This window comes from Myxocyprinus asiaticus, chromosome 50, assembly GCF_019703515.2.
Source record: "Myxocyprinus asiaticus isolate MX2 ecotype Aquarium Trade chromosome 50, UBuf_Myxa_2, whole genome shotgun sequence".
In the NCBI taxonomy this organism is placed as follows: Eukaryota; Metazoa; Chordata; class Actinopteri; order Cypriniformes; family Catostomidae; genus Myxocyprinus; species Myxocyprinus asiaticus.
Genome location: NC_059393.1, coordinates 16,975,892 through 17,003,657, shown reverse-complemented (window position 1 = coordinate 17,003,657; position 27,766 = coordinate 16,975,892). Strand labels below are relative to the sequence as shown.

At 40.3% G+C, this 27,766-nt stretch overlaps 1 protein-coding gene across 9 annotated transcripts in view; it reads right to left on the bottom strand.

Moving 5' to 3' along the window:
* Positions 1-27,766, bottom strand: part of LOC127438980 (nuclear factor 1 A-type) — a 219,189-nt gene that overhangs the window by 22,996 nt on the left and 168,427 nt on the right. For 3 of the 9 annotated variants that reach the window (XM_051694943.1, XM_051694944.1, XM_051694946.1), the window contains exons 7-11: positions 25,418-25,468; positions 17,988-18,116; positions 10,523-10,701; positions 8,994-9,159; positions 8,336-8,427 (exon numbers count right to left, since the gene is read on the bottom strand). In XM_051694943.1, coding sequence (XP_051550903.1) covers positions 8,336-8,427; positions 8,994-9,159; positions 10,523-10,701; positions 17,988-18,116; positions 25,418-25,468 — 617 coding nt within the window. The remainder of the gene's footprint in view (positions 1-8,335; positions 8,428-8,993; positions 9,160-10,522; positions 10,702-17,987; positions 18,117-25,417; positions 25,469-27,766) is intronic. The other 6 variants (XM_051694948.1, XM_051694950.1, XM_051694945.1 and 3 more) reach the window with 3 other exon arrangements.

Below are 27,766 nucleotides of genomic sequence, written 5' to 3'. Positions count from 1 at the left end.
GTTGGAGCGATTGAAAGGGACAAGACAAGAAAGTTGGGTAGAGGAGACTAAGGAAATGACTAAGAGATGAAAACAGATGCCAAAAGTATCTGTATATGTATTTTGGTATCAAGTTGGTATTAAAATACCAAAAATAACAGTATCGGTACAGTAGTACGAAAATCGTGACATTTCACTGGTACTGGTTTCACCAACTGAAATTTTGTGTCGACCATAGATTGTAGTGTACAAACTAGAGAGAGAGAGTGATAGAAAAAGGGGCTGGGAATCTTCTGCTGGTCCTTTAACTCTCTGTCAATGGCAGAAGTAATCTCATCAGGACGGAGGACTGCTGAGTCAGCGGCAGCACTAAAGTGCCCGAGGATGAGTGTCATCTCGGAGGAATTCAGCCTCATGTAATGCAAACCAGCCCGGGCCTAGAGAGCAGTGCTTATAAAAGCCATCTCAAAACCAAACCAACCCCCCCCCCACACGTATTACAGCTCCCTGCGGGACCCTCCAGACATTTACTACATTATTTATTTACATTTTGCCATCAGACGCTATGGAAAAAAAAGCTCCGTAGTCCATTAAAGGACCCCAAACAAACAGCTCACACCTACAGGGGTTATAAACATTCATGTTTATTATTAGAGGTAGAACAGAGAGTGGCAGTGCGGTAATGTTCACAGGTGTGCGTAGAGGAAGAAAGGCAGTCTGTTTTTCTCCCTCTCCTTCTCCCAGACTGAGATATTGCCCAGATTTGTGGAAGTGTGTATGCGCTTAGACAGAAACAGGAGCCAGTGATTTTCTGGGGTGTGACACGGAGCATAGAGCTGAAATCAATCATGGGTAATTAATTTGTTTCACACCGTCTGGTGTTCTGCCCCCTTCTGGATTTGAGAGGAAGTGCATGTCCTATCTCATGCAATAATGGAGCTGCAACAGCTTTGATTGCACATCGACTTGGGGCTAGACAAGGTGCTGATCATAGCAAACCAAACAACTCCATTTTAAATTAGCAGACTTTTAAACAACACTACTGAAGAATCAAAATTGATGTTTTGTGGCTCTGAGTCCATGTGTACTAGCTTGGAAACCATCTATATTTTAGTGTACTCCTAAAAGTGGACAAAATAAAAAATTAGCAGATATGTGCATTTAAAATTCAGTGTTTTTCTTTCAACAAAATGGACCAAAAATATAGATGACTCAACCTGCACTACACATACTGATGTCCAACAAAAGGCTCCCTAAAATGAGAATGTCCCTTCCACTTATACAAACTGCAAAGACAAGCAAGAAGCAAATGGAGACATTTTTTGCAAAATGTAATTCCTTACACGCATCACAGTAATTCCAAGGTGAAATGTCCACTGTGTGGTGCTAAAAGCGAGTTACATTTTCTACCAAACAAATGAGGTTTTGAAGGTTAATGCTGTATCGATTTTTAAATCAACAAAACCTACCTCCCCACCCAAAATCCTAAACCTAACCGATAAGAGTCATAAAAAGCAAATGTGAGATGAAAAACGCAATTACTGAAGCAACCATGTCTTTTTGTGATGTTTCAGCTCATATGTCGACTTGCATGCTCTTCAGGACTTGTACCCCGGTCCTTTGCATTGCAAATGCAATGCTCTATCAGTTGAGCGTCTGCACAATTTAATCACACTCGGAACAAGCTTGTAAATGTAGTTGGTCACGTAATGCAAATTTAAAATGCCTTACAAGTCAAGCCCTATTGTAAAAGTGTTTAGATGTCATAAGAAAGCATTGTGTGAGGAACAGGGGAAAAGTGTTTATGAACTGCTAATCTGCTGTTTTACTCGTGATTGGTGTAAAAAGGGAACAAAAGTCGTTGTTGTAGCACCTCTAGTGTTTGTTTCACCAGGAAACTACTGAAATACCCCAAAAATCCATGTAAAAATAATTATCTTCTTAAAACATCTCTCTTCTGTTTTCTTTGCTTTTTTTTTTTTTTTACAAGTTGCGAAAATGGATTGTTGATGGAAATATTGAGAATATCTAAATAGAGAGGTAAAAAGGGTAGGCATTAAGGGGGGTCACACACCAGATGTGTCTGGCAGACGACATGGTGCGTTCTAAAATTAGAAACAACTGTTTTCAATGAAGGTACACACACCACCGCCACCGATTGCCGTTTGTCGGCGCCCAGCTACGACTCCGGAGACTGCTCAAATTTCTGCCATGCCACGGAGCACAAAATCGCATATTTTCCATTAAATTCGACCAAATCATTATCAAAGGACATTGATTATTTACTCTAGTGTTGGTAACTTTTGTGTGAACTGTCTGCCACCTGAACCGCATTGACGTGCCCTGTGTTTGATACCTGTGCCGTGTCCTAGCCGCAATGCCGTGCTTCTTGTCCGTTGTGCGACCACCTTAATAAGCTTTTGCTTCAGCCTATTCCTTTTCGGCAACTATTAAAGATATAGCAGGGTTGACTGAACTGTCATGAAATGTATAAATGCCAAAATAAATAAATGAATGAGAATGCAATGTAATAAAATGTATTTAGCAAAAATTTAGGTATTGTAATGTGATTTTGAGACCAGGTTGCTATTTAAAAAAAGGGATGAGCCCTTTAATTTGTCCAATCAATCTATACGTTTGTCAACACAGGGGGAAAAAACTGCACTCGTAAAAAGATTTCATAGGGTCTTTAAGGAGGCACTACAATTAAACATTTTCCTGCAACCTTTTCAGAATTCTTTGTCTCTCAAATAAAAATGTATTACGAATTTGAGTAATAATTTTTGACCTGTTTTGTGGGGACTTTCTCTGTAGATGCTTAACAATGGCAAATTGACATGGAGGACATGAGTCAATTATTGATGTTATCTCTTCTGTATACTAACATTTATAGGAAAGGAATAAAAGCCAAGGGTGCCGGAGTTCTCATCCCAGTCTCCATGGGGCCGATTTACTGCCTCTATGTGTGTGTGAGTCACTGCGGTGCCTATCTGCACTGCCCATCACACATTCAGCTCCTCCCAGATTGTTCAGACTAAAAAACCAGTTTATGAATCATTGCTTTATCAGCATCGCTTTGGGAAGGGGGTCAGGCTGCAGTCCCTGCTGGCGGCACAATTAAACACAGATTACGGGCCTGTGCGAGCTGGTGTTTGCAGTTTTTCGCTGATCGGAATTTATTTGATTGAATTGAAAATTTTCTGGTTTGTCTTGTCTCCAAAATGCCATCATACAGTGTGACTGGTCAACTTGTGTGTGTTTATTTGATTAGCAAAGTGCAGCGTTTGCTACAGAATTTTAATTTGCGTGGGAGCCCCAAGTGAGTCTTTATGACCGAATCAGAAAAAGAAGAAGCTCATTCGTGTCATTTGTTCGCAAATCAGACAACACTGGTTCCGCTGTATGTTAATTTTTGCGCACAGCCGATAAAGCAGCATTACAAAGACCCCTTACCTATAGTAAAATCACTGTAATGCATAGACATAAGTGGCTTATAGCTTGTATAAAACACAGACAACAGCACTATGGAAAATACTGCGATACTCAATTAGGTTAAATTATAATTAATATGAATAATCTTTATTTTTTATTTTATTTAACTTTAATATGTAATTAATTTAATAACAATAATTGAATAGTTAAGTAATGATTAAGATAAATTAGTATACATTTTTGGAATAAACAATTCTTAATTCTTAACCTATTTTTAAGATTTACGCATTTCAATTTCATTACAAATTTCCACCAAATTTAATTTTGTAATCTTAAAATTAAATGAATAAAAATATCTAAGGTTTTAAAATAGAATTTTGTTAATGATTACTCAATATATACAGTATATATACACCGATCAGCCACAACATTAAAACCACCTGCCTAATATTGTGTAGGTCCCCCTCGTGCTGCCAAAACAGCGCCAACCCACATCTCAGAATAGCATTCTGAGATTATATTCTTCTCACCACAATTGTACAGAGCGGTTATCTGAATTACCAAAGACTTTGTCGGTTCAAACCAGTTTGGCCATTCTCTGTTGACCTCTCTCATCAACAAGGCATTTCCATCCACAGAACTGCCGCTCACTGGATGTTTTTTGTTTTTGGCACCATTCTGAGTAAATTCTAGAGACTGTTGTGTGTGAAAATCCCAGGAGATCAGCAGTTACAGAAATACTCAAACCAGCCCATCTGGCACCAACAATCATCCATGCGATTATCTACTCAGCCAATCGTGTGTCAGCATTGCAGTGCATAAAATCATGCAAATACGGGTCAGGAGCTTCAGTTAATGTTCACATCAACCATCAGAATGGGGAAAAAATTTGATCTCAGTGATTTGGACCATGGCATGATTGTTGGTGCCAGATGGGCTGGTTTGAGTATTTCTGTAACTGCTGATCTCCTGGGATTTTCACGCACAACAGTCTCTAGAATTTACTCAGAATGGTGCCAAAAACAAAAAACATCCAGTGAGCGTCAGTTCTGTGGACAGAAACCCCTTGTTGATGAGAGAGGTCAACAGAGAATTAATCTACAGATCCACAACAAATATATTATAAATAAATATAATAATAAATGCCATTCATATTTTAATGTAAAAATTATTTTTTCAGTATAATTATATTTATTAGAAATTATATTTCATTTAATAAATTATATTAATTTATTTTAATATTAATTATTTGCCATAGATGAAGATTCAGCCAATGCTAGCGGTGCAGAAAACACTGGCAAAACACATACAGATTGTGGGTCTTACCAATCATGTGCCGATGTGTGTATGTTTGTGTGTGAGAACCAACCCTTCACAGGGCACCATCCCTATATCCCTGCATGTGTTGCCAACCTCTCCATCTCCGAGGGCAATCGCCAACAGCTCCCATGGCAGCCAACCCCTGAGGGCGCTGCCACCCTCCCACCACCCTTCTCTTTTATTCCCTTCTCCTCCTCCCATTAAAGACCCCTCCATCATCCCTCCCTACTGTCCCGTCTCTCGCTCTCTGCCTGGTTACCATAGCCAGCCTTCTAGGAATGTTTACAGTTAGGGTCACATCATTCTTGTCTGCCCGTCAATTTCGCTCTCCTTTATACTACAACCCCCGAAACACGTCGGCCACCGTGGGTAACTTTTGTCCTCCCCGCCCCGGGATGGTCTGCACCAGCTTACTAGACCAATGAAATGGTGCGACTGAATCCTGCCGTGGGGTCACAGACTTGTCAATATGGCCAGCCTGTGACTCAAAGAGTGCTGCAATATAAACTCTCAGTCAAATCACTGTCTGGCTAGACAGAGCCTCTCAGAGTTCACTGACACAGTGGGTGATGGCACTCGGTAGACGTTTCATTATTCAGAATTTGCTATTTTTTGGTGATAGGATGTTGAAAAGTAGAACAATAGTTCGGCACGCTGCTCACAAGATGAGGAATTTAGCTAGCTCCAGAAGAGTGCAATGCAATTCTCTGTCCAAGCACCTACCAGCAACAATTCAGGTCTGAGGGGTGTTCATTTGTTTGCTTGCATGGTTTTACAATGTTAAAAATGGGGCGGCTTCAGTATCAACTCTCAACATACACAATGCAATGAAAAAACACCTTCAAACTTATAAGCGTATTAACAAACCCATAAGCTAGATAAAGAACATAAAGAAAAGGTTTTGTACGAGTTAACTTCACATTGTAATTCAAACAATATTATCATGTTTAAAGAAAAGCACGATGTAAAAAACAGCTGTGAGGAAACCTGTGTTAACAAAAATAAAAAATTAAAAACTATAACTACAATGTATCCTACAGTATGAATGAAAGTGAAAATGACTTTAGTTTTCATATTTTCAATGGAAATTTTAGTTTATTATTAAAAAGAAAAGGGGCAATCTATCTTTCCCCTGGGATATATTGTCAAATAACACTCAGCATGTTGACCATTTATGTAAAATACTTCAATTAAATCAGTTACTTGAAATTGTCACAACAGAGACTAAATCTAAAATAAAATATTATGGAATATATCAAATGTTCGATACCAGATAAAAACAAAAAAATAAAAATAGGAATTCACTACTGGGACCTTTTTTGCCCCCTTAGTTAAAATATCTGGGGCATTTTTTCACTTTTGGTGCCATATTTGCCCCAAGCACCGGCTAACAGAAATTAAAAACTGAATATATATATATATATATATATATATATATATATATATATATATATATATATATATATATATATAAAGCTTTCAAAACTGTAACAACCCCCTCATTTAAATGGGCAAGGAGAATAGGTACAGATGAGTGGCAGATCAGTCTTAAATGTAGATGGATAGAAGTACAGATCCTTGCCACTTCCTGACAGAGAAAAGAGGGAGAGAGAATGTGCTAGAAAGAAGGACAGAGAGAGAGAGAGAGAGAGAGAGAGAGACGAGGAGGTAGGGGGGAGGAGTAATAAATAAATACAAACAATAAATAATAACAAACCACCCTCCCACCCCCTGCTCTCCTCCCAGCCGGCCTGACAAACACCTGCCTCCATTCTACTGGGAGATGTGTGTCTTGCGGCCTGCGACACAGTCAATAAATCGATGAGAGGCTGCTGCAGGCCTCAGGACATATTACAAACGCACAAAATCTCTTTCTCTCTCTGTTCTCTCTAGTCTTCAGTGTTTTCTATATGAGCATAGTCATCCCTGTGTGTGTGTGTGTGTGTGTGTGTGTGTGTGTTATAGCTCAGTTTACAGCAGTAACTGAGAGCTCATGTTTGTTGGGATAGGTGGCAGCACTGGCAGCATTTGTCACTGGAGATATACAGTATGTGTGTGTGCATGTGCATACATGTGGGCATGTGTGTGAAGATTAAGTTTACACACTGCACAGGCATTCCAGTGGCGTTAACATTTTAAATGACTGCAAAACAAACACAAGTTCATGTACATCAACATGGTGGCTCTGATGTTGGCAACATAGGTGTTTAATAATGGTTGACCCAAATGGGTTTTTCAACGGCTGATGCAGACACAGATACCAATTGTATAATATAAAATAAGGTGAAATCAGGTAAATTGGGCCAGTTTGGGCCAGACATTGAAATTAATTGGATATGTAATGTTTCTCAACATCATCTTAGAAATATTGAACAAACAGAATGTATTAAAGCATATAGGGTGAATTTATGTCAATTCAGTCAGTTTTTGACATTGAAAAAATGGACTGTCAACAATTGGCAAAATAAACCTGAATGCACCCTATACATTTGAGATAAAAAAAAAAAAAATATATATATATATATATATATATATACACACACACACACACACACACACACACACACACACACACACACACACACACACACACACACACATGGATATGTTATTTAAATGAACAAAATATTTGTCAAAATTTACTCCAAAATATTAGAAAACAGATTGTATTAAAGCATATAGGATGAATTCAGGTAAATTGGACCACTTTTTGACATTGAAATAAAAAATAAATAAATAAATGTGAATGCACCCTATAAGATACTACTGAATATGCTAAATGATAGCATTTAGGGCAAAATTGCTGAAATTAAATGGATACTTTATTTAAACGAGCAAACTGCTTCTCAACATTAAATAAGAAATATTAAAATCCAGATTATATTATATAAATATGGCAAATTCAGGTAAATTGAGAAACTTTTTAACATTGAAATGACTTAAAAATGGGCAAAAATAAACAAGAATGCAACCTAGATAAAATAATGCAATTACATTTAACTGGGTATTTTATTTAAAAGAACAACATTTTCTCAACATATACTCAATATTATAACAATATATGCCAGTATACTGACACAAACATATATATATATATATATATATATATATATATATATATATATATATAGAGAGAGAGAGAGAGAGAGAGAGAGAGAGAGAGAGAGAGAGAGAGAGAGTATACAGATAGAGAGAGAGAGAGAGAGAGAGAGAGAGACAGACAGAGCGCTAATACTTCCAGGTATGATTATTTTATCAAAGCTGTTAATTGGTCTCAAATTGTTCAAATATTATCTGATTAATTGGCCTGACTGTACTAGTTGTGTCAAATTGTACCATCTGACAACTGATGCGTAGCACATAAGTGTGAGTATTTGTGTTTCAGGGGTGTAAATCATGCCTGCGGCCACCATGCAGTGGAATCCGAGTCAGAACACGCTAATTACATGTGTAATAAATCAGCTATGAGCACTTGCAGTGAGAGAGAGAGAGAGATTTGCTTAGAGCTGCCATAAAACTGCTCAAAGCCAATTATGACAGAAAACAAGGACTCTTGATGGACTTTGAGGGATTTGGGTGGATGTGTGGGTGGGTGTGTTCTCACCTGAGGCTGCTGAGGGATATTTACAAAGCTGGGGTCTCTGGGGCCCACGCTGACAAAGCGCTGAGCGGGAGACGTGCTCGGTGTGGAATAGGCTGTGGTGAGAATTACACACAAACACAAACAAGATGAATATCAATATTGTGTCGAGAGCAGTACAGCTATTGAGAGGATGGCTTGTAAACTAAGGTTTGATACGGACACTATGCATGGTTGATGAGATATTCTATTCATTTCGAAAAACACTCTAGATAAACTTACACTCGCTTGGGAAAACCGAGACACTTTATGTTCTGGCTCTATATGTAATACAGGATTGGTATTGAGCGTGTGTGTGGGTCAAGTTTTGCCAACATTCTAGTGCAAGATAGTAAAGCCTGAAATCATGATTTCCAGACAACGGCTGGTCCCCATCATCAGGATGTTTTCCATGAGGAAACATCCTAAATAATGTCTTAATTAAAATGTATAAATGCAAAAAAAAATCTTCTTTGAGGGTTAGATGTAAAAGGTAGGGTTAAGGATAGAAAATACTGTATATTAGGCTCTGTATAAAAACAACAGAAGTTGAGGGAAAGTCCTCACCATGATAGAAAAGCAAATGTGTGTATGAGTGTGTGTGAAGCCAGGTGATGGGCCATAACAGAGCTTGAATACTCACTTGGCGAGGTGGGGGAGTTGCCCCCTCCCTCGGTGGAGGTGGAGGGAGGTTTGGAGTCTGGCACAGGCAAGGGCACGGGTCGCGCCATGGGGGGAGGCGGAGGAGGGGGTAGCATGGGGGTGGGCAGGAACGGGTTGTGCACCTTCCCTTGACTGCTCCCGTTAGGCTGGATAGAGTGAGAGTAAAAGGAAAAAAAAACAAAACATGAAAATGCACATCACATCCTATCTTTCAACTTCCAAGCCCCATAAGTACATATGCACCCCCCGTGTACGGACATGTATGACCAGCAGGCACAGCAAAAACTGTAAATATATCGCACACACACAACCGTGTTGTAAACACACACATGTGCACATCAGAAGAATCAGAGAGACGTTGCTCAGCATTTTTCAGCTGCTCCGAGTCATAAACAGTTCTGCTGCTCTGCGCACTTCACATTTCAGAATCTATGACCCAAACAGCACGTTCTCTTCCCCAGCCGTCAGTGCCATATCGGTGAGTCCGTAACCTAGAGTCGGGTCACTATAGTGCAGGGATCAGATTTATTACCCCCACCCACCAGCCTGTTAAAACAAATCTGAAAATGCAAGAAAACCGTGTTTACATGCAACCCGAAATCGGGGTAATGGGCAAAAAATTGCATGTATCGATCAGTTTTTGCTTTAACCGTTTATGAACTTACCGTTTATGAGCTTAGTGTATTTTTGTACAGCACTGCTTTATGTGCATGTGCTTGTAATCAGATGAAATGTGTTAACAAAAAGTGTTAACAAACAGACAAACAGTAACTCTTAAGGGGCTGTTCAGACCGAAAGCATTCTTGTGGTAAAAAAAAAACCTAGATGTGGCACAACACATAAATCAGAGCGCAGGTGTCTTGAGAAACATTTTAAAAAGTTAAAGTTCTTTATAACTTGGCACTCCTGTGCGAGATGTTGAAAAAATAGCGAGATACTGCGCAACAGTGAAAGAAGCAAAAACACTTTGTGTGTACGGCCCCTAACATCAGAAACATACTCTATGCAAGTACGCAAATGCGAATGCTTGGTCATCACATAGCAAATTCGTTGCCCTGTTCTAACGTTACTGTGGCGGTAACAAACCTCAGTACTTAAGGGGGCGGTAGAGCTACCTTAAACTGTCTGTGCCAAAATAACTAATATTTTGTTGTTCAGGTAGCTAAATATAAACATGTCAACAGTTTAACTAATTTTAACCAACTTGCTCAGCAAGAACTGAAGGAGAATACTGACTGAAGACAACGCAAGTTTACATCCTTGCATTGTTTTATGAATAATTTTTTTGAAAACAGCGCATGAAATCAAGCTTGCAAAGCTTGAAGCCTAGCATTCATATTCTTGCGAAGACTATGTTTAGCTTACACAGTCTTCTTATATGTTTTATGCCACATGCACAGACGTTGCATCAACGTTACATGAATAACTACGTTAAATCACTATGAACAAGTATAATACGTAAAATGGAGGTAGGGGAATGTGTGCATATACAAAAATGCTAATTCTTACATTAAGGAAGCCCACCTGTCCAGCTTGCTGACCACTGTCAGGGCAGACAAGTTGGACAAACTCCTTGAGCGTCTCCTGGGGGTGGTAGCGGATGGCGTGGTGGGAGAAGTAGGAGCCGGGCTGCTGGATGATTGGCGACGTCGGGAAATGAAGACTTGACGGTGTGGCGTGAGGACTCGCTGAAAGAAGAGAGAGAGAGATGAGTTTGGTTAGAAAGGGCAGAAGGAGAGTAAAAGGGAAGGGTGGAGGACAGGGGCATTGGGGTCCATGAAGACAGGATGCAGACATTGTGCTTGGTGGATTTGTGCTTGGGTGGATTGGTCATGCAGATGGGGTCACAGACAAAGAGGTGGAGCATCTAGTTTGGGCTGACTGTTACAAAATATTTGCATGCACTCTCTCATAAGGTTCACAGAAAATGTTGCCCTTAAGGCTAGAAACATCCTTAGTGCAAGTACGCGTACGCAGATGCGAACGCTTGGCCAACACATTGCCAGTGTCTGGTTTCAGTGTCAGTCTGGTTGAAACCTCAGTACTCAAGGAGGCGGTTATGTGTGCCATTAAACTGGATGTGTTATAATTTAGGTAACTTGCTATAAACATATTGACTTTAACTTGCTTGCTCAACAATATTCTCTTCAGACTGTAGCTCCGCCATGTGGACAGCCAAGCACACAAATATCTGCTATAGTGTCCCTTGTGGCAATGTTGGGAATGCAACTCATACTTGCGTCGCATTATGAATTGCGGTGCAACATATTTTGGAATGCAATAATGCATGAAATCGAGCTTGTGCAGCTAGAAGGCCCTGTGTTCATGTACTTGCGTAGGGTAAGTTTCAGAATCTTACGCTTCTGCATATTGAAACTTGGCATGCTGTGATCAGTTAAAAGACACTTGAGAACCAATGACATCAAATCTGGCGTCATCTTAATGCGCTAAGTTTGAGTATGCACGAATGAGATTTGAGAGCTATGACTGATGGGATTGTTTTAGTGAATAATGACCCAAATTCGGCTTGTTCCTCATACAAAGCTATTGTATGTTTTCAGAAGACTTGGGATATAGTGCTTGAGAAATATGGACTACTTTATGGTGCTTGTTTTGTTCTTTTTCAAGTTTGACAAGCACTGGTCACTGTATGCTTCTTGTTCCGTGTTTGTAACAACACATTTTGTGTGAACTATCCCTTTAAAATGGTAGGACAAATTGAATAGACTGTACTTCTATCCCTCGCAGCTTCGTTTTCATTCAAGTCAAAATAAATATGCGGTCTACTCTGACTAAGGTCTATGACAGAACGCACTCACGCACACAATTCATGCACCTGCTCTAAACAATGGGTAGCCACTGTAACAACCAGCTGTTCAGTCAACAGCACTTGAAAAATCCACACATCCGATTAAACTCGTAAGAGTAACGACAGAGAGTGCTTCATGTGGTGCTTGCTACACTCCACTTGTAAAATTAGCAAAAGGATGCTGGCAGAGTCCACGCCTCGCAAATACGCACATACAATTTTGCCATGTCCTCATTCTGCATTTTCTTTCATACAATGTCGTCACGAATGAAATAAAAAATAAAAAAATTTAACCATCTCATGGAAGAGGGTGATGTATCGGTCCTCTGCTCTGACGCACCTTGCTGGCAGGCCTTCAGTTCGCCCTGAGACTGACAGTCTTTTAATGGATCGGACCTTATCAAGTATTTAATTGTAACCAGCACAATCTAATTAGGTGGCTCTTAATAGAGGTAATATTCGGTTATTGGTTATTAGTATAATGCCTGGGATGTGCAGCAGTGCAGGGTCTTTAAGCCTGTGATGTATCGCAGCAGAGTTAATAAGACTCCGCACTCACCCTCTCCAATCGCTCTCTCTCGCTCTCTTTCAGGAGAGATGGTAAGCTGATACTACATAAACATTGTTAAAACCACAGCCCCCCTACTGCAGTAATTCACTTAGCTCGGCCCTTGATTTATGGCTCTGTCAATAGAGGGTGACTGGAAACTCTGGACGCTGGGGCTGCGATGTAGCCATTGTATTTACAGTAATAATGGAATGGATGACTCTCTCCTGCCCTTCTTTGGAATCGTTGTCCGATTGGAGTCCCTTTCCTGATGCCGTCTTTTTAAGTCATGGATATTTTGTTAGGGGTGGAATAAAAACTTTTACAAGGAGACCGGCTGTGGTAGTTCAAATACGTAGACGTGCGCAAAAATATTCTTTACTGTCGCTCGTCTACTGGATTAGCCCTGTGTGCCGAGACTCTGCCGCAGCAACTGACCCCCACTGAGACACACCCTTTCCAAAGCTGAGTCAGGATTTGAGTGGAACACACACCTTTTGAAGTGCCCAAAAAGGTTTTGGACACTTCAGCCACACTTAAGAATGGCTATGCATTATATATAACAAAATATCAAACCAATTGCTAATGGGCCAATAAATATATTATTTAAAATTAAGACAAAAGATATTCAGACATTTTCTGCTTGTCAAACTTTGTGGAACATGCCCATAGTTAAAAGTACAGTAACTTGACAAAATGGCTAAGGAAAGTGTAGTTCTGAGAAAAGCTGTGGCAAGTTGCAGATGCAACTTGGTTTAATAATGTGTATCTTATATAATGGCATTCAGACATTAAAGTGTGACTTAAGTGTCCAAAAGTGTCCCAAAATACTTCAATGCTAGTCCAAGAGAATCAGCCCATATAGCACATATATATCGAACCACAAAACCAAGCTGAACTTGGAAACCCACTGGTCCAGAGAAAGGCAATCAATGGTCTTTTCCATGAAATTCATGGGTGCTATTCATAATCCAAGAGCTGACTTAATGAAACACTTGAACAGCATATGGTTTCTGCTCAGTTATTGTAAGAAGTAGATCCAATTGGCATAACAGCATCTATCTGGAGGCAACATGTTGAGACTGGACCGCAGCGTGACGTTTCTCCTTGCCAAACAAAACTATTTTTCAAACTTTCGTCAAACATTCGCTTTCATGAAGACAGGTGCTTACCTGTTACGTCTCTGAATCATTTAGGAGTTGTCAGTTCTATAGGGTCAAACAAACCATAGATCAGGTTTAAACTACATGTCACAGGTTTAGTGACCATTGCAAATGGCCCCTTAACAGCTCACATCAACTTGGGTGAAATGGTTCTGGAAACCTCCTTTGTCAATTATGCAAATAGCCCCAGTAAATTAGTGTGCTGGGAAACAAAAAAACGTTTCTTTCCTTGACTCGCCGACAGAATCTAAGTGTTGTGGAATGATAGCCAATTACTTAAATGGCCCGCTCCCTTGTCATGTACTTATTCATTTAATGGTGCTTATTTGGATGGAAAATTGCAAGTAAACAAGTTGTAAAGGCTGCAAGATGGCATAATTCCTTTGACACTTTCGAGGCTGTTCAGACGTGAGTCTTCCATTGTAACCATTGAGGGAACACTCCCAGTTGCGCCAAATGGAGACTCTGACTCCTGTGCCTTAATATTGATGTAGTGAATGGGGAAAAACCCCATTCATGGGCTGAAAGAGGCTAGCATGAGCTCATGAATTAAAAAGGGGGTGGAGATGAGACTAATAACAGAACACACAACTGTAAGGAGGAGCATGGAGGCCCTGAGACGAACAGTATCTAAACTATAGACATAAGAAGAACATGGAAGCCCCATGAAAGGAGTCTGATCCTTAGAAATGACTTCTTCTTCATGTTTTATTAACCAGCTGCCTTTTTTTTTGTGAGTATGATGCCACCATGTTTGAAAGTATAGAGCATCAAATGGTGGGAATGCTCAAAGAGAACCTGGTCCGTTGAAGAAGCACTCTTTGGAGATGGGGTTTCACAAGATGCTGTGGATACAAAAGCTATTTTCCTAAACCGAGTGAGCTGCCTTAGTGCCTATTATGCACATAGCCAGCTGACTTCTAAGGCCACGTCAAAACGAATATGTTTTTCATTTAAAAACGTGTTGATTTTGATTTGTTTACATCTGTCATACACATCACAATGGCATTTTTCTCCAATGAAACCGAAGGTTTTCAAAAACACTACATGCTTTGGAAAACAATAATGTTAGGAAACTGAAAACAGAGGTTTCATACAAAAACGGATTAGTGCGGATGTGGCCTCAAGCAGCATCCTAATGGTTATGGAACCTCTTAAGTGACATATAATCTTCCTATGCCATTTGTATATATATGCCATTATGTATATATACACAAGTGACATAGGCAGATACAAAACATGGCGCACAAATAGAGCACAACATTTCTCTAATTTCATCGCAATCTTGGATTTCTGTTTTTCACTGAGTTTGTAGCAATGCATTCTGGGATTGCCTTCACCTTGAAGTATACATGCACATTGCCTTAGAATTTGGCCAAACAAAATACCTTAAGAGGCAGCATAATTAACTTGCCTAACTTTTGAAACAGCTTTGGCGGTGCACCTGTGATGCCAAAAGGCCAAAGTATACTGTACTTCAGCACAATACATGTGGAACTGTCCATGTGCATCCTTGTATTTCTAAACACACAGACAGCACATGCGTTGAACATGTCTGTATGGACTTGCGGTCAAAAGATTATACTTTGAAAGGCTAAGTGCTGCACTGTGCACAAGAAGGAATGTTGCGCGGAAAACCAAAGTATACCCTAGCCTTTAAAATGCAATCTATGTAGGCTGCTCACTAGGATTTGGAACAGTGCAAATATGTTTCCCAAGTACAGCAGTGGAGTAGATGTCTACAGGGGAGAAGTAAAGTCCCTATTTCCCATCAATATCACCCTGTTGCTGATGGCAGTTGAACCAAAAGAGGCACAGGCCAGTCTTAAAGGTAGTGGGTGGCCCAAGAGTTAATCGGAGGGGGGTCCAGCTGACACATTTCTCCCAAAGCAAATATGGAAATGATAACTATGCGCTGAAAAGGAGGCAGACTCCAGCAGTTGGCTGAGCGCGGCTCCTCTGTTGCCATTGTGCTACCACTCGCGTGAGGGCTATGTGCGTATTAGAAAGGCTAGGGATTAGTTCCACTTTGCAAATCGTATTGGTTCACTGATCTTTTTTTTTTCACTCTCTGCAACCTTTTTTCCCGCCGACCCATTGCTGCCAACTTTCCTTGAATGGTGGATTATCAAAATAATAACTAAAGACTTTTTATTTTTTTAACGCGATCAGCAACAGGTCCCCACTTCACCCTTCAGGGTGTTTGAATAACACTGAAAACGAGCGGAGAACAAGTGTTACAAAGTCGCACAGACAATTGAAAGGGAGGACAGATTTAGGCGGTTTTAAAAATTCTTTAATGGTTTTAGAAGGGAATGTTTTAGGCTTCCCCACCCATCTCATCTAGCCGCTTAAACCGCACCAGGTTTGACATATTAAAACATTTAAAAAGTATTAAAAGAGAGGCAGGCAAATCTCAGCTACTTTAAATCAATAATAGATTAATGGATTTAGCCTCTACTGCATATGCATATGCAATCGTAGTTCATTTTTCTTCTTACTTCCACATGGGCGTAAAGTACGAAAATACAAAATGTGACAGCATACCACTTCCAAACTTGATTTAAATCTATTAGCCTCAAAAATTAAGTTGTGTGGTTTCCACTTCAATGTATCGATAAATATAAAGTAATTAATGTTGAAAACAAGCCATTTGGCACAGTTTATATGCAGTAAATAAAGAACATTACTAAAATAAGAGATTCTTTTGTGACTAAAAGCCTGAGGACCCCTTCAACAAAGTCTTCTGACATATCTCATTCCATTCAAAATGTATTACATCAAAGTTATTGAGGCAAATGCTCATACATTATGAACACTTTGAAATGTTCCATAACTATTCCATAAACTAAACCTTGACCTTTGAATAGAGCTCATTTAATACTGGACAAGAGAAAAATGTGCTTTGAATCTACGATGGAAAACCACAAACCAGCCAATGGGCCATAAATTCAAATGGGAGTTTATTTTCCTCACTGTAACTCATAACTGCAAAGACAAGAGTATGTACTGTAGCAGCTGCGTTTCTGTTTGCTTTTATGAGTGAGTGTTTGATTAAAAACTGTCCTTATCTTTTGACAGAACCATTCACAGCCAGTGACAATATGTCCTGATAGCCTGATCCAAGCAACCTTCTGATAAAGCCTTGTTCACGGAGAATACTAACCTGTCGTAAGTCATACTCAGAGATCCAGTTGTGTTTACATTAAACAATTGTAAATCAAACAGCTGGACGGGGTGAGATACTCTGATTGCACTCAAAAAATTGACCACATGTCCTTGGCGTGTTTGTCAACAACTGTCCAATTTTAACAAGCTTCAAATATAACTTTCCCTCGCTTTTAGCCACACTGTCTCAGACAGAGCCTGCTTTGCACTGACCAGCTCAGACTAAGGAGGAATTTCCCACTCATCCAACCCCTTTTGACATAGCCACACTGTGGGGTGTGTAGGAATAGTGGTTAAGGGGACAGCAGGGGTTTGCTAGTCTTGCGTATCCAGACTTTAGTCTAAAGGTAAGCAAAAGGTCTGGACTGCATCACGGATTATTCTGGCCAAGAATCGCCCACTTAGACACTGTTTACATCTGGTATGATGGTGTTTTGGGCGATCCAATCACAAATTGACAAGCGACACACATCACCACTTACACCTGCTTGTATCTTTTGGACTACTTAAGCTTAGATTTTGAGGGTAGGGTGTCTGATTTTTATAACGTCAAACATCAAAAACAATGTTTTATTACATTTTCCGATTGGTCGGTTATTTACTTTCAAACAAACACGTAACCGGCAAAGTTTACAAATCTTGTTTTAACACATAGATTGACAGGTGAGTAGGCGGTGCTTTGCTGCTGTTTGAACACATTCGAACAGAAGAACATTTACACTATGAGCCCAATATGGTCATATGCATTTTCAACCACCTCCGAATGTGGCTAAAGTGGACAAATTTCAAAAAGTTTTGGACCACCTTTTTTCTTTTTTTTAATCGTCGTCCTGTTTCAAATGCCAGGTATAAATAGGGCCTTAGACAAGAAGTCTGACAGACAATTAAAACTATCAATCAGTTTGTTTTATATTATGTGCCATTTAGGAGCAGGGTTATCCGAGATACTTTATACCATAACAATTGATTGACATGGTCTCTGTGAATGACTGTACAGAAAACACATAAAAAAATAGTGTCACAGTGCAGAGGAAGTTACGAAAGTTGCTACAAACCAGTCAATCTGATTAGCACTTCCAAGATCGAGAAAGTGTTTTCCCGTTTTCTGTGCAATATGCATCATAGCGGTTAGCAAACCTACTGTGGGTGATCTGTGGAGTGCCGTCTGAGACTAGTGGTTTGCTGGCTGGGGTTAGGGGCTTGGGGAAGAAGGGGGTGGGTTGGGGGGGGGGCTATGGAGGGGTGAGTAGTGGTGTAGTTTTGGGAGTTTGTGGGTAGGGACCTCACCTCTGGGTCCTGTAATGACAGGTCGATGATGGTGTGTGAATGCCGTTCGGGGGGAAGAGATCTGCGTAGGCACGGGGCTGCTGAAACCAGACTTCTCTGACTTCTTTAATGTGGTAGGCGATGGCATCCCTGGCAAGAATGATTGATAAGTGCAATTTAATAACGCAAGGTCATGTAGACACAGGCTGGCGGAAAGGAGAGAGAGCGGACAAGAGGGGTGGGTTGGTTGATGGGGGGAAAGACAGCAGGGGAGATTGTTGCAAGGCCCAGCGGGGTGTGGCACAGAATACACTACATGGGACATAATCAATCTGGAGAAAGTGTAAGATGTGGGTACCTCAAAATGGCCAGAATGGTTGTATCTGTCCCAGTAAAATGCAAGATCACGCCTATATACATAGTGCTGTCTTATGGATGATGACGTCTTATGTGTCTGAAGACAAAGTCAAGAGCTTTGTCCTGGTTGTAAAGTCTGCTTTTAGTGTCATTAAAATCTATGGCTAATATTTCACTCAGTACATTTACATGAACATTAAAAGTTTAATTTCAGGTGGACTAAACCAAAAAATTTTAGACGCTTTAGTCCGACTGAAATTATACGAGTCTAATTTTTGCGAAGTCGGTCTAACAGCCCTAGATAATGCTATTGTAGCCCGGCTTTTTGAAACACGTTAATCATGTAAACATTAATAAAACCAAATTGTCCTTGGCATCATGCACATACTCAAAAAGACAGGGGTGTCCCGTGACCAAGTGTATTCACACTTCCTCAGCTGATTGTACTTCCTTCAAATATTCAATTACGCATTGTGTCTTGTGTAAAGGTGAACAGACTGATCAAGATTGTAGCTCGAGTATGCAAAATCTCACTGTAGCTTGATTGCTGCACATGTAAATGTACTGACCATTAAACATACTGATTAAACTGCTATTAAAAATAGCCTTGTTGAAACAAAAACAAAAAAACGGTTTTCCCAGGGCTTGACCATCAAAACAAATATATGTGCACAGTTAAAAGGTTAATGGTTAAAATTAAATCTTCTGAGGACAAACTTAAATGAAAATGTTTTCTTCCTTTCTCAAACTGCTAAATTAACAGTTATAGCTAGGTGATCTTTGGGTCAATTACAGGCGATGAGGTATTTCTAATATTATGAGAGTGAGGTTAGTTATTAATGGTAAAATGGCTCCTGCAAAATGAAAAAAAAAAAAAAACAAGACAAAAGATCTCTGATTGAGCAGACTGTTTTGAAAGTATCTTTTGTACCATACCCCTGGGCTAGTGGAATGAAATGATGTTTTAAAGGGACTAAAGATGAGCATACAAAGATGTGGTGAAGAAATGGAAGAGAGAAAAAGTGAACAGGCATGGAGGGAAGAGGAGTTAGGGATGCAAAGCACACAGCATTCACATTCACAGTCCGGCAGGCGGCTTTGCTTTGACAGGGGTTAATGTGAGCAACAGTTCAGATACACAGGCTAACATGAGCTAACCAAGAATGACTGGAGTCTGTTAGTGCATGCTCGGTCACTTTAGTTCAACTGCCCCCTCCAGCATTAGCGTTCCCATACTGCCTCATTTTCAGTCTTTACCCTTCACTCTTGGGTAAAAAAGACAGACGTGAGGGAAACCCCATGGCCAATTTACCGCTTGAGGTTAGGAATGCAAATTGATAAGAATGAGCTGCAAATAGAAGGGGCAATTAGGAGACACTGCTGGCCCATTCATCACCCATTCAAAGCATTTAGTCCATTCTTCTGCACTGGGACAGGATATAAGGTCTTATTTCTCCCTGAGAGCCATCCATTCCCCCCACCCCACACCTCAGGAACAACTTCATCCAGACGCTAGCAAATGACTTTAGCTGGAGCAATTCAATCATCTGTAGCTAAAGCTGTATTAATGGTTTTAGCCAGCAGCCTTCACTCTCCTACTGCTGTCCACACGTCTGCTGCATTGTTACATCAATGCCATTCTAGAAGAGCAGGCACCACATACCAAGCTCAAGGCTTTTTGTTTTTAAATAATTTTAGATGTTAGCTATTAAGATATGAGTGGGTCAAATGTGCATGTGTGTGTTGGTGTGCACTTATGTGTGGGTATGTATAATCAGAAGTCATCCTTGGTTTCTCCAGCCCTCGCAGACTTCTTCCCCTTTCAGGCGCAAGAAAGAGAGAGAAAACAAGACAGACAGAAAGACAGCATCTCTCCCCAGCATCACTGACCACAAGACAGAGGCTAAAACATCTTTATCTGGTTTATTATAAAGTGAATGTATTCAAATAAGATGGTCACTTTAGGTCATCTAAGAGGTCAATGAAACCGGAAAGAGATAATGGCTACTTTATTATGAATATATAAAAAAGGTTCTAAAGAAGAAGCCATCAAGCATATTAGCATTGGCTTAATACAGCTTTACAATGTTTTACAGAGTCATTCATCACACACACAAACACACATTTACTTAATTACCTAAATGAGGACATACCATAGACTTCTATTACTTTTATATTGCTAATCATAATAATTCACTGACCGACCGACAGACAGATAGAAACAAGGTCCACAAGATTAATCATCTAGACCAATTTGAACCAGCTGATGACCAGATGATGGAAACTCTTTAGACTTAGACTGGTAAGTAGGGCTGAAACAATTAGTCGAAGTTATCAACGTCGACAATAAAACATTTTGACAAAATTCTTTGTTGTAGAATAGTCATTTGATCTTATTTAATGTAAAATGAGATCAAATGAAACTAATGATGGTGCGCGAGAGGAGCACTTCAGCTCGCGCCTGATTGAGGAGAGGATGAAGACACAGCTCACAGTCCAGATGCACTCCAAACTTTCCAAACAGCTTCTGCTGATGTAGATCGCACAGTATGAGGGAATTATAAAAAAATACAAAATAAGTAAATACAGAAGCACTTACGTTGTGAAATAAAGCAGAGCCAGAGCTGCTGTTCTGCTTAAGCAATACTTTTGTGTCGAGTGGCTTTGAAGGAAACACGCTGGCATTATATCTTTAATGCATCCTTTATTAAAGTTCAAATAATAATGAAGCATGTCATGTAAATAAGTACAAACTCGAAACTGGCATTTCTCTGTGCGGTCAGAGCCGCTTCTATGAGTCGCGTGAAGTGACCCGATCTAAGGCGGAGAGATTGAAACTGCATCCGGGCTGATTCGCTCTCTCACGTGGGGATGTTCGTCCCTCAAGCGCGCGCTTGCTGCAGCTAGATTATAACGTGATGGCTCGCGACGTATTGAATCATAATATATGTGTCACTGCGTGTTTCTTATCGTTAAGAAGAGAGAGTTTGTTTTTTGTGAGTTTAAGATCGAAGAGAACAAAAAGGAGAGAGGGTAGTCTTTGTCCCATTATACACTGCAACAAAATATGTTTTTTTTTCTCCCCAATTCCCAATGAGCTCTAAGGCCTCGTGGTAGCGTAGTGACTCACCTCAATCCGGGTGGCGGAGGACGAATCTCAGTTGCCTCCGCGTCTGAAACTGTCAACCCGCGCATCTTATCACGTGGCTTGTTGAGCGTGTTAATGCGGAGACATAGTGCGTGTGAAGGCTTTACGCTATTCTCCGCGGCATCCACGCAAAACTCACTACGCGCCCCACCAAGAGCGAGAACCACATTATATTGACCACGAGGAGGTTACCCCATGTGACTCTACCCTCCCAAGCAACCGGGCCAATTTGGTTGCTTAGGAGACCTGGCTGGAGTCACTTAGCACGCCCTGGATTCGAACTCGCGACTCCAGGGGTGGTAGTCAGTGTCGTTACTCGCTGAGCTACCCAAGCCCCAACAAAATACATTTTTGATTTGTTTTTGTTTTGACTTGTTTTCCAATAAAAATATCTAAAACTCTTTTAACAACATACATTTAATTTAGGAGCTATACTGCAGATGAAATATTTGTTATCTGAGAATGTTGAATATAATATTAAAAATATTTAAATTATCTAAAATTCTTTAAAAAAGATGCATTCACCTGAGAAGCCGCATATAATATATTTGGACTTGCTTTTAGAGAATAGATCTTGAATATGAGTATATTTGTTCTTTACTGCACTGGCAGAAGTATAAACAAGTGAAAAAATACACTTACATACAAAATACAGTTATGTTCAAGATAAATTCTCAAAAAGCAATTCTTAATATCTTATATGTTGCTTTTGAAGTAAATGTATCTCGTTTTAAGGATTTTTAGACAATTTCAATGGAAAACAAGACAAATACACTTGATAACAATTGCAGTGAATTGTTTACTGAATTAAACTTAATAAAAAGTATTTTTTTACCTTTAATTCAGTGAATGTCATTTAGAGGCATTTTTTAAAAGATGATTTTGTCCTCTTTATTGTTAGTAAGCATATTTAATACAACCTTTTATCTCTGGGCACAAGCTGAATAGTTGGTAAAAGCTAATGATTAATCATTGCAATAATTGCACGAATAGTTGAATAATCATTCTAATAATCGTTAGATTAATCGATTATCAAAGTAATCGTTAGTTGCAGCCCTACTGTTAATCAACTGACTTGCGACTTGACTTGGACCAATTATGGACAAATCAGCAACTTGAAAATCATCAAAGCAATGTTGACAACCACACAAAGACTACAGCTTGTTCTAAAATTTAAAGACAAAGATGACCAGACAAGCACTGCACACAACAATATGAGGCTTGACTTGGACTTTTGACAGACTTCAGACTTGACTATGCATCAGACTTGTGAAGATGTCTGTTGATGACCATATGTGACCAGCTAGAACCCATGTAAAATCTGCTACCATCAGAAGCTTTGTTCATTGTACGTATACTGTTTTCTAAGGATGTGGTCCTGAGTGGGATGGGATGGTGCCATATAGTAAGAAAAACCAAAGAGAAAACAGACTGAACACTGTGGGTTGGTGGACAGTTCTCTTTGATTGTGTATGTGTGTAAGTGTCTGTGTTTGGGTGAACGGGGCCTGATGTCTTGGAGTGAGTAATGAACACTTGAAAAGGTTCTGTCAGTTGGAATCAAAGCCCGAACGTAGTCAGCACTTTCCTTTCCGAGCCGTTATTACATGCTGGGCACTGGTCCTGGCCCGTTTCTCCTCTTCTCTCCCTTTCTCCTTCCTCACAGCTGACAAATAGACGGGACCCAGACGGGCAAGGAAGCAATTCTGTATTGAGCGCATCTCTGCTGCTCTCCATCGCTCTCGTCCTGAAACGCTCGGTATCCCCTCCAGCACATCAATCAGTGTTGCCCTGGCTGCAGCAGGCAGTGAATCTACCCAAACTAGCCTCAACACACTCCAATTTACAGGTGTTCATTACAACGCATAACACAGAAAAAATTTCATTCATTTTGACAAAGTAACTAGGTCCACACTGCATCTGTAGAGTTATGCAGAAAATGCCACAGATTTCCGTAGAATTTGAAGTCTACCAAAGTTTATAATTAAAATGTTTTTTTTTTCTTTTATTATAGAAATACAATGTAGAATTAAGTACTTTTTATCATTCTTTTTGACAAAGTAACTACTGGGTCCATACGAAAACTGCGGCCGTGGAATTCTGCAGAAAACGCCACAGATTTACGTAGAATTTGAAGTCTACAAAGTTTGTCATTATTAATATTGAAGCATCTCCTTGCATGTTTATTAGTTTCTTTAAATTATAGAAATAATTACTGCTTTATTGATCACTCATTTTGATGAAGTAATTACTAGGCCCACACGGAATCTGCACTGGCAGAATTTCGCAGAAAGCGAAAGCACACACAAGTCTATAAAGTTTGTCATTATCACTAGCTATGCATCCCCTTATGTGTTAATTTTTGACCAGAATTATTATGACCAAACAGAAAATGCACCCAGAGAATTTTGCAGAAAGTGCTACATATGTTTTGCTGAATTTAAGTCTACAAAGTTTTTCATTATCAATTTAGGTGCATCTGATTTTTCTTTTAATTAATCTTTAAGATTGTTTTGTCAATCGGGACACTTACTGATAATGTGTATATCTTGAATGCACTTTGGATAAAAGCATCTTTGGCAAATGTAAATGTAAAAAGTCTAGCCATTACTAATAAAATCACTTTAAAGTTTTGAAAACTTTTAATTCTATACCATTTCGATTTTTGCATTTTGAGTAGGTTGCGTGGTGTCAACTGAGTGTGACTGTGGCACACTTTATCTGCACTGACTCTCTGCTACGTGCAGTGAGGCGACTGACGGGCTGACGTCACCCTTGTAGTCCCGACACCGACCTATCACCTGACACCCACTACCTGAGCAATGACAGGCACGCTGCTGTCACAGACATACTTTCAAGAGGCTGGCTAATTTTAAACACATAGCAATGGCCTCCGCTACCAAATAGAGATAGAGGCCACACAAACACATGCACAACAACACACTTTTCAGGGCAAATTCATGGAAAGGGACACAAATCAAACAGACTGCAGCCATGACAAGCACTTGTGATGTCATAGTTGTTTTGGCATTCAACACAGTGGCTGAAAAATGGATGAAAGTTGCTGATTGGCCGGGAAATGTGATCCCATCATGGGTGACGGGTGAGTGATCCAGAGGTCAAATCTCACTCTCTCACCCTCTTCATTTACTCGGACATTCCTTCTCACATTCAAGCAAACACAACAGAACAGACTTACACTTGCTTGGTGACTATGAAACTGTGAAAACAATAAAGCAATAGCCCTCCATATTTTCCTTTTGTGTCACCATTTTCCACATTAATATATAATTATATTAGAGATGGGGCAGGATGGTCAACTAGTCATCTAACAACCTACTGTCAGGTAGTGAGGTTGACTAGTGAGATTATCTAGATTTCTTTCTCATGTTGTTTTTTATGTATAGATACAGTATACTTTATATACCCTTGAAAAACATGTCTGATCTAAACCAGCCTAATTTGGCTTCTTTAAGACCGACTAGTTGACTAGTCATTCAGAAAGCTCAACAAATGATCAAATTGGAAAATATGTAGTTTTGCACTTCCCTAAAATATAGTATATACATAAAATACACAGCTACTACAGACATTGCGTGCTTAAAAACATAAAGATAAGTCACTTAAATGCAAACATTTCCAGATGCACTGATAATGGATATGGATGACGTCATGCACACATAAATATCACAAGAGTCTCATGGGGAAGGGAGTATGTGGTTCCTGGAAGACAAAACATTCTTCTGTTTTCCTTCATTACTTTTTTGTGGTAGAGATGGTTGTGGGGGGAAAAGCAGGTAGGGGAACAAAATCACCTGATCCAAAATACAACAAAAGAAAGAAACGAAACAACTACAACAAAACTAGACGGCACAACGGACAAGCTCCTTTTTGGGTTGGGAGGGAAGATGAGGTGGGGAAAGGTGACAACATTGATGTAGTTTTACCTTGTCTTGAGATGAACGAACTAGCTAGCGTGCCACGCAGTTTATATCCAGCTTTGAAAGACCAGGAAGGAGAAAGAAATAAGAAGGGACAAAAGAACAAAAAGAGGCAGGGTGAATAAGAGGTGTGGCGGGGTGAGCAAGAGACGGACACATTGGGTATGGCGTTAAGCCTCAGAGAGGCATCCATTGGAAATAACAGTAAACACAAAATGTCCAAAAATGGGTAAAATAGTGTCCGGGGGAATGGTGTTCAAAACAAAGGGGGATCTGGCATCCTCGCGGTGAAATACAGTGTTACTCAGTGAAGGTCGGGGGGTATCCATGGAGTGGCCCAGGCTTGAGCAGGGTCCGACGGCCACACGCGCTCCCCTCCTGGATCTGTGGCGCGTTGTCATCGTTTGCGGCCTGTCTTCCCATCCTCTAGCATGTTGGCCACGACGCATGCTGTTGTCCCCCGGCGACACATCTAACTCACGCTGGGGGTCCAAGGAGCAGGTCTGGCGATGTATCTAGAGGCCGGGCCGGGCCGCTTCCTCTCATACCTGCCGCGGGCCTGGGAAGACAGGCCGCTAATGATGACGCTGCCCCATGCGCCACGGATCCAGGAGGGGAGCGTGTGCGGCCGTTGGACCCCACTCAAGCCTGGGGCACTCCATGGACTCACCCCTGACCCCCCTTTATTTTGGACACTTTCCCTCTTGGACACTATTTCCCCCATTTATGAAAATGTTATGTTTACAATTATTTCCAATAAATGCCTCACCTAGGCTTGATGCCACACACACTGTGTCTTTCTCTTGCTCACCCCACCACAGAGGTGTAGAAGCAAATGTGCAATACCTCAGCAATTCAACTATTCATGTCAGATATGTTGTACCCTGACATGTCTGTAGCCTGCTGGAACAGTCATGTGCTCAGGTTACACACACACACACACACACACACACACACACACACACACACACACACACACACACACACACACACACACACACACACACACACACACTATTTCCTGCTATAGCACCCCTTGTAGCCCTACTGAGAATGCAATGCATACTTGTGTTGAGTTATGAAATATGGTCTGACAATTAAGCTTTTGTAGCTAGAAGAGTTTGCATTCATATACTTGAGTAGAGTATGTTTTGAGTTTTCATCATCTAGGCTTTCTTCTAAGGACTTTTAAAGGCCAAAGTATACTTTGGTTTTTCATGTGCCTCCACGTCTCGTGCACAGTGACTGTCCATTGGCTGTACAGGTGCAGCACAGTTTTTCTAGACACGCAGACAGTCTACATCTTTCACAAAGCAGACGCAGTGCACATGTGTCGAAAGCATCCATATGGGCTTACGGTCAAAACGTATAGTTCGAAAGGCTAAAGCGCTCAACCGTGCACAAGATGTAACGGCACACATAAAAACAAGTGTACCCTCTCCTTAAGGATTTCCACTCTTTAATTTCAGGTGGGTTTCAGTCATTACACTTGTTTGCCATCTTTCTTTTTATTCTCCATAATATCCCTCCATCTAAATCTGTTTTCTTCCATAGGTACTGGTCTGCAACCGAAACAGCATTTCCTTCTTTATCTATGGAGAAAGGAAACAGTCAGTGACTGGGGCTATTCCCATTATGATGTCATGAGAGGAAGGGGGCGATTGGGGTGGAAATCAGCTGCTGTATTGGGATTAAAACGCTTAACTTCAGCTTTAGTTTAGCAGCAGCATCATGTACATGAAAGTTGTTTTCAAATAAACAGCAGACGGCCTCCTGGGCGTGGGATGATATTAGATAACAGTTCTCAGAATACAGTAGGCTGGATTTGTATTTACGTTAATGGGAAAAGGGAGGGTGGGTGGCTCACCGGGGTGTGGAGAGAAAATCTGAGCCACCACCAAACTACATGTGAATCAGAGAGGGAAAGAGACAGAGAGAAGAGATGGGTAAACAGAGATAAGTGTTGGGGTTAGGGTTCGACAACTGATTTGCATTGCTACGTTATTTTTTTGTTTAGTCTGAAAACTCCATTTTCAGTTTCATAATGTTATCCTTTTCCAAATATGTCGTACTAGAAAGCACTTGTGAAAGTCTAAATTTTCACTGGAGGAATACGCCGTTCCAGTGTGGATTAGAGGCATAAATGAAGCAAAATCAATGCGTTTTCAAACTAAACATATTAGTGTGGACGTGGTCTCAACTGACTGAAGACTGTGACTACAACATTCTATTGTATCATCTTCACTGGTTGCACGCAAAAACAAACATGCGCCAAACCAAGTGTGTCTCATGAGTTATTGGTTTAAATCTGTCTAACAACAAATTAACATCTAATTCACAGAACCGCAAGTCATG